The 14,189-nt window shown below is 51.7% G+C and overlaps 1 protein-coding gene across 5 annotated transcripts in view; it reads left to right on the top strand.

Annotated features, from left to right (window-relative positions):
* Window positions 1-12,503, top strand: part of Eps15l1 (epidermal growth factor receptor pathway substrate 15 like 1) — a 93,677-nt gene extending 81,174 nt beyond the window's left edge. For 2 of the 5 annotated variants that reach the window (XM_052752467.1, XM_052752468.1), the window contains 2 exons: window positions 7,342-7,547; window positions 11,946-12,503. In XM_052752467.1, the coding sequence (XP_052608427.1) occupies window positions 7,342-7,547; window positions 11,946-12,089 (350 nt within the window). In that variant the 3' untranslated portion in view covers window positions 12,090-12,503. Of the gene's footprint in view, window positions 1-7,341; window positions 7,548-11,945 lie in introns of those variants that run through there. The other 3 variants (XM_052752469.1, XM_052752470.1, XM_052752472.1) reach the window with 3 other exon arrangements.
* The last annotated feature ends 1,686 nt before the right edge of the window (window positions 12,504-14,189 follow it).

Raw genomic sequence — 14,189 nt, 5'->3', positions numbered from 1 at the left:
CAGCCCGAGACACCTAAACTGGTGGAGCATCACCACCCCCATCTTGCCCTCACTCAATGCACTCACTGCTCTGCTGTTACCAAGGCAGCCCTGGAGTGTCGTCCCTGGGCCCCGTATGTATAACCAGTGCCTGCTGAGGATGCTGGCTGAGGAGGCACCTGTGTGCTACAAGGGCTGCTTTCCAGGCTACCTGAGAATCCTTGCTTCTCTAGCTAGTTTCAGTGACCTGGCAGTTCCTGCTCTTTAGAGTTAGAACAATTTGAAAATACCTCAACACACCCACCCTTCTGTACACAGCAGGGTGGATCCAGTGGGTGTCTTGTAACTCCATTACCTGGTATGCAGTAGTGGGTAAATGCCCCTCCAGGGGTGGGTCACAGTCCAGACATTGGAGTTTCTTGGGGGGCCTGCAGGATGTAAGCCCAGAGAAATAGGGCCTTCCTTACCATCTGTGTCTGCAGAGGTGAGTGGGCAGAAGCCACTGACTCCCAGGCCCTCACAGAGCCAATGGTCCACTGTTGGTTTACCTAAAGGATTCAGGCTAGGGCTCCAGATACAGCCTCCCCAGCCCTCTGGCAAGGTCAGGGTAATCACTCACAGCTTGTCAGAAATCTGACCATAAAGAGAGTGAAGTAGGGGGTGCTAGAGAGATGGCTCAGTGCTTTAAGAGCACTGGCTGCTCTTCCAGAGGTCCTGAGTTCAATTCCCAGCAACCACATGATGGCTCACAACTATCTGTAATGGAATCCAATGCCCTCTTTTGTCATGCAGTTATACATGTGAGTAGAGCACTCATACATAAATTACATGAGAAAAAAGAGCCAAGTAAGGACCCTCCCCTTAAACCCTCCCTGGGCTCCTCTGTGGGCCTGTGACCCTTTCCACCACAGGGCATTCGTTCCCACTGCAGACATCACAGTCTGTGGTGACTTTGTTAAATGTGGGCACTTGTCTCCCTGCCCTTCACAGAGGTAGCATTCTAGCTATGTTAGCCCTTGTGGGGAAGAACAAAGAAGGGCCCTGGCAGCCCCATGGCTGTGCATAGCCAGCACTTAGGGTCCCCACCACCTGGCTTCTCTGCAGATAGCATCTCCCTGAGCACCCACTGGAAAAGAAAGTCGTGTCAAAAGTGACTTCTCTGAATGCAGTGGGACCTGTCGGTTTGTATTGTTGCGCAGTGAAGACTGACAGGTGCCAGCATGGTGGCTTATGCCTGTGATCTCAGCACATGGGGCACAAGGTCCCGCTGAGGCTGTAGAGTGAAACCCTGTCTCGAGAAACACCAAAAATGAATAACAGAACACAGGGCAGGTGGTTTGTAGCAATTCATGTCAGCCCTGCCCCCAACCTGTTTTCTTCTGTAGGCTAATGTCACCCCTTCAGTTCCTTGTTAGAGATCAGAGCAACCTTTGTGAAAACTAAAAGAAAATTGTCATCCTCACTTCAAATCGGTTTGTCTTTTGTGCACCCAAAGCGAGTGGCCACCTTCTTCCCTTTCCATGGTGGAGTGATACCATGTCCACCGGGCCTGCCAGCCCCAGAGATTCCCATGACCCCTGCCCGTTTCACAGCAGACAAAAACAGCCAAGCACAGGTGGGGATAACAAATATTTGTTCAGCTTTTCTCCTTAGCTCAGACCCAAACCTCATCCTGTCCCCTCCAATGCGCCAAGCAAGTCTTCTCAAAAATTGGTAAATATTTTTGGTGGGAAATGTCGGCACCATGATGTGATCCGGGACCTCAGATTTTTATCTCCTGGGCTGTGCTGCTGTGCTATGCTCTGATCTGCCGGTGTGCAGGACTCCTGCCTGCAAGCCTGCAGTGGTCCAGGCACCAAGGCTGCCAGAACAAGTCAGCTGGAGAACGGAGGTGTGATCAGAAAGGACTCCTTTCTTGTGACAGTTGAAAGTTTGAGTCAGGCAGTCTGATTTCTCTCTCCTCTGTCCCGCTAAGTCTTTGTTTTGCTGTTAAGCTGGGGCAGAAAGGGGTGAGATCTCTGGTGACCTCTTAGTCTCTGCCTGGTGTGTTCCTGCCCGGTGTGATGTCCCTCACCAAGTTCCCAACAGAAGGACTCCCAGAAGCCTGGCAGTATGAACAACCAGTGCTGTTCACGGTGAAGGATACTTGACGGTGTGTGGGTGCCCATGTCAGGGTGCACAGCAGTGTGGGAGCGACCTGGGTTGCAGAGGGTAATGGCTGGGGTGGGGCAGCTGCCCTGACCACAAACCTTTAGTCTTTGTTTTCTAGTTGTCTTTTTTGGGGGTGTTTTTCCTGTATTTATCTTTCATCTGCAGAACTGCGTTTTCTAAGTACAGCGATGATTTGTGTTAACAGAACTGAAGAGTTTGATGGGGGCAAGCACACTCTCTGTTTTGTTTTGTAAATTTTCCCCCTTTCACAGCAGGATGTCTCACCCTATAGCCCAGGCTGGCTTGCCTGGAACTCATGATCCCCCTGCCTCAGCCTTCAGAGTGCTGAGGTTAGAGGTGTACACCATTCCATATGTATGTGGTGCTGGTGAGAGCCCAGGGCTTCCTGCATACCAAATAAGTTAAATATTTGATATTCTCCTTAATCAGATTTCTAGGGACCCTGCACCCCAGACCTCTGACTGTTCTCTTGTATCACCCCTTGAATGGAGAGAGTCACCCTTCTTGGAGCTGATTATTGAGATCCCAGTGCATTACCCGAACCTGGCTCTGGAATGGCTCAAGGGATCCCTGAAAAGCAAGCTAAGGTCAGGTGAAGGCGATTCCCTGACCTCTAGTCTCTGGGTGTGCTGGCTCTGTGTACGGGGGCAACAAACAGCTTCGAAAACCTGAAAAATAGAAAATTAAAGAAATTCTTACCAGGGTGGGGCCGGCCACTGAGTAATTTTTTTTTAGCAGAGTGTGCTGTGGTAAACCATGGAGTTCGTGTTGTTTTTGCCGAAGTCAGTGCTGTGTGTGGTTTCGGTACACCGCTTGGGCGGCTGTTGAAACTGCTGTGGTTTCCACTTAAGGCCTACTGTGCCTCTTCGTCCCCTCAGCTAGTACAGTGGGCCAGGGGGCATGGACCAGGGGTACCATGCCTGCTGTGGCATTGATTACCACACACCAACCTGCTAAATTTTTCGTGTAATTTTGTTGTTGTTGTTTGTTACTTTGAGGGGGGCATCTCACAGGCTGTCTCAGAGATTCCCCCTGCCTGCGTGCTCCGATTCAAGGTGTATGCCACCCTGCCTGGCCAAACAATCCTTTTATTGCTGTTGTTATTAATGATACTTAGGAACTTTGTTTTTATTTCCTTTCTTTTCTTTTTCTTTTTTTGTTTTTTTACTACATTTATTTGCTTATGTGTGCACATTCGTCAGTGGCACACAGGTCGGGGTTCGAGGGCAGCTCTCAAGGGTCAGTTCTTCCATCATGTGAGTTTGGGCATTGAACCCAGGCTTGGGAGCAAGCAGCTTTGTCTGCTGAGCCGTCTTGCCAGTTTTGTCTTTAGACATAGCCTCATTCTTTCTGAGTTTTTACCGAAGCCATCTCTCCATACTCATGTCCCAAGAGCCAAAACCACTGTGACCTTGCTTCCTACTGCTGGGACAGACAGAATGACTGTCACACTCAGGATCAGCTCCACCTCAGAAAATAGGGAAAGCAATTAAGGAGTTAGCAGAAGTGGTTACATAAAAGCAGGAACTAGACCCAGCCTTGAAACAATACAGCCACCAAAAATAACTGGGTGCCAAGTGGGAAGCCACGGCCAGGGGCTTCCATCATTGCTCAAGCCCTGGCACAATCCAGGGCCACACCAACCTGCAAGTGGCAGGGACTTGCAGCGCCTGCACACCAGCACCCAAAAAACAGGCACCCAAGAGAAAACCGTTTCTCTCCTGAAAACAAGAGGCAGCAGTTGCTGCTGTCGGGTTTCATGAGCGCAGTCGCAATTTCTAAATAACGGTTTCAGCTGCAGCGAGTCTTGGTGTGAAAGCCTCTTTTCATCTCGATCACCTCTCTGCTCTCAGAAGCCTTAGCCTCACTTGGCTGCAGCCGGCTGCGTTCCTGACAGCCCCTCCCAGCAAAACAGGTTTTTGTATATATTTTTTTTTAAATCTTGCAAGCCAAAGGAGAAAGAGTTCTTCATCAAATAGATGAAGAGGTTCAGAAGTGGCTAGTCGCCTCCTTTCCCTGCTCAGACGTTTTCAGATCTGCCCAGCCTTGCCACACCCTTTAAGAAATGTCCTGCTCTTAAATTCTTATTGTTCATTGTTTTTGAGATGGTGTCTCATGTAGTGCAGGCTAGCCTCAGACTCTAGGTAGCTAATGATGAACTTGAACTCCTGGTCTTCCTTGCTTCAGCCCCTGTACTTGAATCAGAGGCGTGGTCGACCACACCTAGTTTTTAGTGGGTAGGGAATGAAACCCAAGGCTTCGCTCCCGGCTGAAAAAGCACCCCACCCTTGTTTTTATTTGAAACCGGGCTGACTATGTAATACAGTCTAGCTTTAAGTTCATAACCCTGCCTCAGCCTCCCAAGTACGGGATGATCATCCACATAACATGGTCAAAGCCAGCCTGGGCTACATGAGACCCTTTCTCAAAAAACAAACAAACAGTCCTGTTTCCATTAGTGACCTGCTCTGCATAGCTGGGAGTCGGGACTTCTAGCCATGGACTTGATGGTAGAATATGGTGACAAGCTGAGCAGGCAGCACAGGCTGGGTGGGGATGTGTAGGAGGACCCTCCAAGAGTCAGCTGGTTCAGCCTCTAGTCTAGGACCTTGTCAGTACTAGACCTGCACAGGCATGAGTTAATATGTGTTTGTGCATGGTGGGGGTGGGTTTCAGAAACCATAATGGCATAAGATAGCATCTGATTTGAGAGTGCCCAGGGTTGGGGTCGCTGCAGAAGGCTGGGAGGAGAGTTGGTGGTCCTGGGGCTTTCCTGGTACTCAGGTACCTTGGGAACTCAGATTTTGTGCTATAGAGAGCCACATTCAGTCAAAGGCGCTCAGCCCTCCCTCCTGGCTCCTGGTTGGGCACTGAGGATGGGGGGAAGGTCCAGACTCAGGGATAGAGGTTCCAGCCATTGAGAAGAGAATGAGAAAGCACACAGTAAGTGACTTAGCCACCAGGCTTTAGTCACAAGGGCCACAGAGGCAGTGACAGGTATCTGAGCCATGCAATGAGTGGGTACTGGAGCAGCCTCCACAGGATGACCTTGGATGTGGATGAGGTGGAGTGTATCATGGGTAGGTGGGGAGGTCTCTGGCGGGAGGGGGTTTGTTTAGGGTGGAAGTTACAGAGGCAGTGAACAGAGAGGGTGCCCAAAGGAGGACAAGCACCTCTCCATGTCATTCTCTTTGCCCGGGTTCCCTTGGCTGAGGCTCCCAGAACACAGGCTGTGCTTATGTTCCCAGCAGTCTGGGGACTGAGGAAAGGGGCCCAAGACAACAGTTAGTCCCTGTGTTGGTACCACAAGTGTGCTGGTTCCTTGTGAGCCTCCCCAGCCTCTGCTGCCTGCCTGCTCTGGGGGGCCAGGAATACAGGTGGCCTTGGCTGCCTGTTCCTTCATCTCTGGTGGGTGGGCCTGCTGGGGACTGGCCTGCGGGGAGGCTGGAGGTCGGCAGCAGGGCAGAGAGAACAGCAGGGGTATTTGGGAGTGGGAGAGAGGTAGGCATTAAAGCCACAGGGGTTGGGAACCAGGTATGTATCTGCCCTTCTGATAGGGTCTCCAGGTCTGTGACCATGACCTTGGCAGAAACCTAAAGGGAGGCTAGGTGTGCGGTGCATGCCTTTAATCCCAATAGTCAGGAGGTGAATCCCAGGCTAGCCTGGTCTACATGGTAAGACCCTACCATTTTTTTTTTTTTTAAGAAGCAGCAGCTGAAGGGACAGTGCAGTGATGCTCACTGGACTCCTCCCGTGGCCATGCACCTGCATCTGACTATTGCACTTTACAGCTGTGTGGGCCCAGGCTGCCATTGATGCTTTCAGAAGAGAGCTGTAGCCAGGGCTCCATCAGGTGCAAGCCAGGCACAGCAACAGACTGCTCCCGAGTATCCTGACAGCACCCACCCCCCCAGTCTCTCATTCCTGCACCACACATGAGGAGACTGAGGCCAACCAGGCCTCAGAACTTGCCCTCCATGAGCCCTATACAGCTGGAGTTGGGTGGGAGGTTGTTCAGTGGTCTGGGGGAGCAGAACACGATGTTAGGCCTTTTCCCCTTGCATTTATTCATTTGCTGGGGGGACGAGTGCTATGGCACACACGTAAGTCAGAACACCTTACAGAGCTGTCTCTCTCCTCTGTGCTGGTGCCTAGGGTGGCTCAGCTCGTCAGGCTTGTCGGCCAGCACTTTACCTGCTCAGAAGTCTTGCCAGCTGGACTGCCATTAGGCTGTGCGCTGGTTGTGATGGGTGGGAAGCAGGTGTCCTGGGCTCAGGTGTGCTGTCCACACAACCAGGTGTTTCTTTCTGAATGATGGCCTTGAAACCATGAGAGCCAGTGTGGGTAGTTTGTTAACACCAGGGAGCTGTGCTGACCCAGCCCTTGGGCTGATGTTTCAGCTATGGATGTCTGGACCCTGTGTGCCCTGGCAGAGCTGCAACCACAGGAGGCAGGAGTACCGAGCTGACCTTGCCTGGAGAGCCAGGCAGAGGTTCATCTCTTGTGTGTGGTTGGTGTTGTCCCCTGTAATCATGCCCTGTGCTCTGGTGAACTGGAGGCTATGCCTGTGACCTTGTCACCAGGGAGTCCTCCCTGTCCCTTCCTGCTGTCCCTCTGCTCAGCTGTGACTGGGAAAGGTATGATGGGCTGGGCTAAAGGAAATCCCATGCAAACAGCCTGCCAGTCTCACCCCACATAGTAACTGTAGGGAAGTGTGGACTTGGGTACTGGGAACCAAACTTGAGTTCTCTGCAAAACCAGTGTGTGTCCTTAACTACTAAAGACAGGTCTAATTTTATGTAACCTAAAGTGATCTTGGGCCAGGTGTGGTGCCACACACCTGTCATCCCATCACTTGGTAGGGTGAGGCAGGAAGATGAGTTCAGGCCCAGCCTGGGGTACATGAGACCCCATCTCAAAAATAACTTTAAAACAATTAAATCACTCTTCTGGCATCGCTCACAATCTTGTTGCTCCTCTGCTCTGGGTTATTATAGACTGTAACTCCAAGCTGTAACAAGTACAGAGTGGGCATGGGATTGTGGATTCCAGACACACACACACACACACCCCCAAAAAATTCAGAGTCCCAGGGCCAGCACTCCACCCTGCCGTAGTGAGTAACTTGTGTTTCCTTTTTTTTTTGTCTTCTGTTTTTTGTTTTTTGTTGTTTTTCCCTAAACTTTCCAGGTCAGAGTACACCTGTAAGCCAGCTGGTTTCTTCAGCCTTCCCCGAGTCCCCCGATCCATTCCAGCCACTCGGGGCTGACAGCGGCGACCCGTTCCAAAATAAAAAGGGGTTTGGGGACCCATTTAGTGGCAAAGATCCATTTGCCCCCTCCTCTTCAGCTAAACCTCCTAAGGCCTCTTCCTCCGGCTTTGCCGACTTCACCTCTGTAAGTTGAGTCCTCCCTCGGCCGCCTTCCTGCCTGGCTTGCTGCTTCTTGGGGGTGGGAGTCCCTCTGCAGCTCAGACCCTGCTCCTCCTGCTGCCGGCACCTCCCACCATCCATCTACTATTTTTGTTGTTTATTCTGCACTGGCCTCTCTAAGGAAAAGGTTGTTGATAAAGCTGAGAACTACGGTTGAACAACTGCAGGAAGATGAGATTCTCCCGGGAGGGTGACACGGAGTGTGCCTGCCTCTGTTCAGTGGCTGTGTGACCTTTGTCCCTCGGGCAAGGCTGCTGTGTTCACTGAGTTTCTGTTGGAGACATGGTCTCTCTATGGAGCCCAGGCTGGCCTGGAACTCACAGTCCACCTGCCTCTGCCTCCTGAGTGTTGGGACTAAAGGTGTGCACCACCATGCTGGTCCATTGAGTTTTGGAGGCTGAGCATGCAGTCATTTCCCAGGACTGATTCTGAACATTTCATCAGGTTCTGCTGCCTCCAGAAAGGTCTTTGAGTGCCAGGGTCAGTGGTCCTGCCCAAGTACGACACGTATGTAAGAGAAGAGTCCAGGCAGGATGTCCAAAAATGAGGGATTCGGTTACTTTTGTGTTCTGTGTTTCGTGTTTTGTTTTTCCCCAATTTCTGTTTGGTTTATTAGCTACAGTAAAAAGAACCCAGCCTAGACGACCGCCCTGGAGCCTCTTCTCTTTCCCAAGGGTTCAGAGAGGCCGCTTGCCCAGGCCAGAGGCTTCCTGGCATCAGCCTGGGCTCTGACCAGCTCTGCCCTGCTGTCTGTTTAGAGCCAGCCCCGGCTTCTGCAGGGCATTCTTAGCACCCTCCACCACCTCAGGGCAGCCTGTGCTCCGAGTGTGCTGTCTTTCCATAATCCATTTCACCCTTCCAGGTGTGGACATTTTCCCAAAAGCTTTCCTTTGTGTTTGTGAAGTTCCTCACTGGGCTGTCAGGGGAGACATTGGGATTACTGCTCTGTTTACTTTTTTACTTGCTTTTGTTTCTTTGAGATCAGCCTGGGCCTTAGTTTGTAGCCTAGAGTGACCATGAGCTACTTACTGGTCCTCATGCCTCCAAACAGTCCTGGAGGGACTCATTGGTGTCCCTCAGTGGTGATTGACTGGCAGGGCCCACGTAGGACCCTAGGTTCCATTCCCACTACAAAAAACTAAAAAAACCAAAGGACTTGTATCAGGGCATAGTGAATACCCAGGTCCTCCCTAGCTGTTAGTGACATCCATGGAACATGGCTGTGCTGTGGCTTTATTTGAATTGCTTAAGGCAGAGCTGGGCCCAGTGGTACTCATCTCTTATCCCAGTTCTGGGAAGCTGAGGCAGAAGGATCTCAGGGTTGAGGTCAGCCTGAGGTATATGGAGAGACGATGTCTAAAAATAGTAATGGTGATAATAATATATTGGCCCTGGCCCTTTTGTGGTCCCTGGGGACCTATGACTTTTCCAAACTACAGCTTGTTCATTTCTGTTGACAGTGCACACAGTGTGTGCCTTCAGAAAGGCAGCATTATTAGAAAAAGTCAGAGACAGAAGCACTTTGAGTTTTTTTGAATAGCACCAGGTTGATTTTCTGGTGGGAACTATTACCAACAAGACCAGGGCTGGTGCTATGCATGGAGTGCGTGCCCAGCTCCACACCGGCCATCTATCTCAGCACCGGGCAGGTGAAAGCAGAAGGCTCAGGAGTTCCAGGTCAGCCTGTGCTACAAAAATAAAATAGTCCGTTTGAAAAAACAAACAAAACGGCACAGCTGTTGCCACGTGACTGCAGTGCTCGGTTCGGGCAGGGAAGAGTGGTTGTGGAGCTGAGCCACAGTGTAGAGAAATGACTGTGGCCTTTCTGAAAAGCCTGCACTTCCTGTGCCCGCACCGGCAGAGCGCCCATTCCCCTGCACCGTTTTGTCGTAAACACCAGGTTCTGAGCTGTGACCGGGCTAACGACTCGGTTGTCCCAGAGTGGTTACTGGCTTCAATTTTATTTTTCAAGTGTATCTGTTTGTTATTTGGGTCTTACTGAGGCTGTTCTCAAACTTGCAGCTTCTGGTTGCTGGGGTGTTTGGTACTGTACCCATACTTAGCTTAACTTCTGATTTAAACACTCTCATCTCCAGATGGGAAACTAAATTCTGTCCTGCCCTGGCCTGGCCTGTGTTCCCATCAGCACAGCACACAGCACAGGCCTCCCTGATGGCAGAGCCCCAGTGGGGACAGCCCTCCCTCCGTGAACCTGCTTTCCAGGCTCGTTGGGACTTTAATACTGTGAAGCTCAGAAAAGGCTATCGTCACCTGTGGGAAACAGCCTGATCGGTTTGGGCTTTTGGACACTGATGTCACCCACGAGGGCTGGCCATGCTTTCCTTGGCACCTGCTGTGGTACCCCAAAGCTTTCTGGTGGTGGGCCATTTCCCTCAGTAGCTCTTCCCCTTAGCGAAGCTTCTTCCTCCGGGCTGGGGCCATAGCTCAGTGGGTAGTGCTCACTTAGCACCCACGAAGCCCAGGGCTCCGTCCCCAGCACCCAGGAGTTAAAGGTTGTCATCCTCAGCTGGTTCACGTCCAGCCCGGGCTACAAGAGACCCTGTCTCAAAAAAAGGACATAGTAGCCAGCACCTTTAATGCCAGCACCTGGGAGACAGAGAGACAGGTAGATCTCTGAGTTGAGGGAAGCCTGGGCTGCATAGAGAGAACTTTCCTTGAAAACAATAAAAAAGTTTCTTTACATCCTGGCAAGCAGGGCATGGCAGTGCCTATCGGAGACCCAGGGAATTCAGGGCCATTGTGGGTTGCCAGAGTCCCTACCCTACGAAACAGCCACAAAGAGCCATTCTGCCTCAAGCCACTCGTGTGTTCCTCAGAAGCAGCCAGGGGTGTGTGTCTCGCAGAGTAGCTGACATAGCCTGCTAGCTTCCTTAGGAACCACGTGGACGTCAGCCCGACTGCTCTGGGCTTTGCAGAGTCTGTCTGCACGCTCGCTCCATACAGGCACACTTCTTCAGAGAGACACAGACTCTCAATGGTGAAGGTGTCTGAGAAAGGTGGAGTCCTCTCGGCTCTTTGGGTCCCTGAGACCGTACAGAAGGGAAGTGGCACCCAAGCTGCTGGTCCAGGGCACCTAAAACCCCTCAGGTTCAGTTCACCCCTATGTGACCCAGGAGAACCAGAGGTAGCCTAGTCCAGACATCTCCACCCAGGTCTAGTCAGCACTACTGAGGAAATACCCTTGCGGGAACGTTCTCTCGGCCCAAGTGCACAAGGCAGAGCTGTGTGGGATTATGAAGCACCCCAATGTGTGGGATGACTGAGCGGGGCTTGCTCCTCATCTGGGGCTGGGGAGGATGAAGCCCTTCACCCACTGCCCATCTGCAGCTCCTGGGGTCATTTACGCCTGCATTTCATTTTTTTCTTCCTTATTTTGTTCCCCATGAAATTTTAGGAAAATTCCCCAAGACAGGGAGGAGGCAGTGATCTATGACCTGCCTGTGGGAATAGATAAGGGACCCAACCTCCTAGGGATGTCTTAGACTCCAGACTTGTCCCCTTCCTGAGCCCCTGTGAGGGTTCCTGGGCTCCACCCTTTCCCTGGAAGCCACACCCCTACTACCAGCAGAGCTGAGTAATATTCCAGTAGGTTCCTTGTCACTGACTAGGAAGTCACAGCCCTGTCCTGGGGCTCTTAGTTTCCTTGTGGCCCTGATTTCTCCCACCTAGAACCTCCCAGGTCCCCAAGCCACTGTCCCCACCAGTCCCTGGTGGCGGCTTGCAGACAAACCCTTCTGAGGGCCCAGTGCCCTGGTGAGACAGCTGCCTGTGTCCTCCGCACCTCCTTCCTCCGCTCCCCAGGGAGGTGTGGCCGTCACTTGTTTCACTGCTGATGTCTCTCTGCTCTTGAGGGCTAGAATCTTACATCACAGAAACCAAATTCCCTGGAAGAGACAGTGATTAGGGGACTATTGAAGTCCCTTCACGCACAGTGGCTCCCTGGGGCCTTGAGGTCTCTCAAGAGGGCATGGAGCAGAATAAGAGTAGCTGGTAGGGTGTGTCAACCAGCTGGGTGGCCGAGGCAGGAGGATTGGCTATGATTGTAGGCCAGCTTGGGCTACGTAAGGAGACCCTATCTCTAAAGGAGAGAGAAAACTGACGGATGTGCCTACAGAGTTGGTGGACCTGCCTGCTAGAACCTTCCAGCACCAGGCCGGGCTGCCCTCTCTGCAGGGGTGGGTGTCTAGACCTCGAGTTGGCAGCTCAGGTCGAATGTACTCTGCTTCTTTTTACGTGGGGTGAGGTCAGGGACCCTAGCATGGGCTCCTGGTTCTTACCTGCCCAACGGCCCCTCCACCCACAGCCTGGGCCCCCCTCTCACTGCCCCAATCTTCCTTTGTAGTTTGGCAATGAGGAGCAGCAGTTGGCTTGGGCCAAACGGGAAAGCGAGAAAGCGGAGCAGGAGCGGCTGGCGAGGCTGCGGAGACAGGAACAGGAGGACCTGGAGCTGGCCATCGCCCTCAGCAAGGCTGACATGCCGGCCTAGGCGGTGCAGGGGAAGCCACTGCTGTCCGTATGTACACACCCATGCTCAGAGCGTGCCCGCTTCAAGACGTGCCTGCCACAGCCACCACAGTTAAGGACAAGCTGGCCACCGGGCCTGGGCCTCAGGGCCTTCTTCAGAGGCAGTAGACGCAGCTCACCCCTGTGAGTGAACCAGGTAGGCAGCTGTAGGCAAAAGGCCTGGAAGCTGCTGGTCTGTCTGAGGTGTGATGGTGTCAGTCAGGCTCCGCCTGCCAGATCATTCAACAATGGCCGAGACAGCCTCCAGTCTCCTGCTGCAGACAGGCCCCGCCCGCAGCCCCTCCCCGCATCCATGAGACACCCCCACATGATGTATGCATTCGTTGTATAAAAATGAAGTTTGAATGAGTAATATAAAATATTTTAATACAAAACAGGAAGCTATCTTGTTTTCAGTTTAGGAGCTTGGGTCAGTGGCTCCCTGGCATGCTGAGGACCAGGTGCTCCTGCAGCAGGGGTAAAGAGAAGTGTTGCATTGTTTGTTTGCATGTGTGTGCATGTGTATGCCTGTAGGTGCTGGTCGTGGGCCAAAGGGGATGTCAAATTCCCTGGAGCAGTTGGGAGCTGCCTGGTGTGAGTGCTGGGACTCCATCTGAGTCCTCTGCAAGAGCTGTGCACTACACACTTCTTATTTATGTATATTTGCATTCTATTTATTGTGTGTGTGTGCATACACACATCCGTGAAGCATAGTGAAAGGGCAGAGGTCAGTTCTTTCCTCCAAGCACGTGGGACCTTCAGATTGAATTCAGGTCATCAGGCTTGGTAGCAAGTGCCTTAACCCAGTGAGCCGTTTTGTTGTTGACAGTGGGGGGGGGGGGGTTGCTTTTGTTTTGGTTAAATGTGTGTGACTGTTTTGTCTGCATGTATGTCTGTGCATCCCTGGTACCCATGAGGTCAGAAGAAAGTGCCAGGGCCCTTGGAACTGGAGTTACAGATGGTTATGAGCTACCATGTGGATATTGGGAATTGAACCCCGGTCCTCTGCAAGAGCATCAAGCACTCTTAACCCCTGAGCTGTCCTCTACACCTGCTCAGCTATTAAGCTTTGAAGGCAATTTATGACCATAGAGAAGCCAGTCTGGCAATTTTTTTTTTCACTTTCCGGAATACATCCTTCTTTCCTCCTCTGCAGGGGAAAAATGCTTTTGAAATGCAGGTTGCTGGCACACCCTGAGGCAGGGGCAGGCAAAGGCAGTTGGCCAGCCTGGTCTACATGATGAGTTCCAGGACAGCAAGGGCTACATAGAAAGACCATGTCTCAAAGAAAGTGATGCAGGTCAGACACCCCAAATCAGAAATGCTGCTAGATATTCAGCTTTCTGAGTGAATACAAGACATGGACACTGTGGCCGTCTAGTGCTGGGGCATGTGGAACTGTTGGCTGGCCCTGTGAAGGGCCTCTGGCCATGGCAGGAGATAGCCTTGTGTTTTCCTCGAGCTCACATTTTATTTCATGTGCTTAAAATCTAACTTGGGGGTGGAGTGGGGAGCTGAGGAGATGCCTGCTGCTCTAGCCGAGGACCCAAGTTTCATTCCCAGCACCCACATCAGACAGTTCAGCTACAAGTGTCCCCAGCTCCAGGGGACCCAGTGCCCTCTCTGGTCCCCTTGGACACTTGCCCACACACACATATAATAAATTTTTAATAATCATGCCGGATGTGGTGGTACATGCCTTTGATCCTCCTGCTTAGGAAGCAGAGATAGATCTGAGTGTGGGCCAACCTGGTCTACGTAAGGGCTTCAAGGCCATCAGGGCTACATAGCCATACTGTTTCGAAATAAATAAGGGGCTAGAGAGACAGCTTAGGTTAAGAGCACTGGCTGTTCTTCCAAAGGATCTGGGTTTGATTCCCAGCATCCACATGATGGCTCACAACCTTCTGTAACTCTGCTCCAAGGGATTCACCACCCTCCTCTGGCTTCAGGGACACCAAGGACTTATGTGTTGCACATACATATATGCAGACAAACACATATATGCAGATAAACACTTACATTTATATATATGCAGACAAACAATGTTAGGTGTTTTTTTGTTTTTGATTTTGTTTTTTGT

The sequence above is a fragment of the Peromyscus californicus genome, unplaced genomic scaffold, assembly GCF_007827085.1.
Source record: "Peromyscus californicus insignis strain IS unplaced genomic scaffold, ASM782708v3 Scaffold_23__1_contigs__length_62951481, whole genome shotgun sequence".
Taxonomy (NCBI): Eukaryota; Metazoa; Chordata; class Mammalia; order Rodentia; family Cricetidae; genus Peromyscus; species Peromyscus californicus.
Note: the sequence above shows the minus strand (reverse complement) of the source record. Positions and strands in the feature narration are given on the sequence as shown.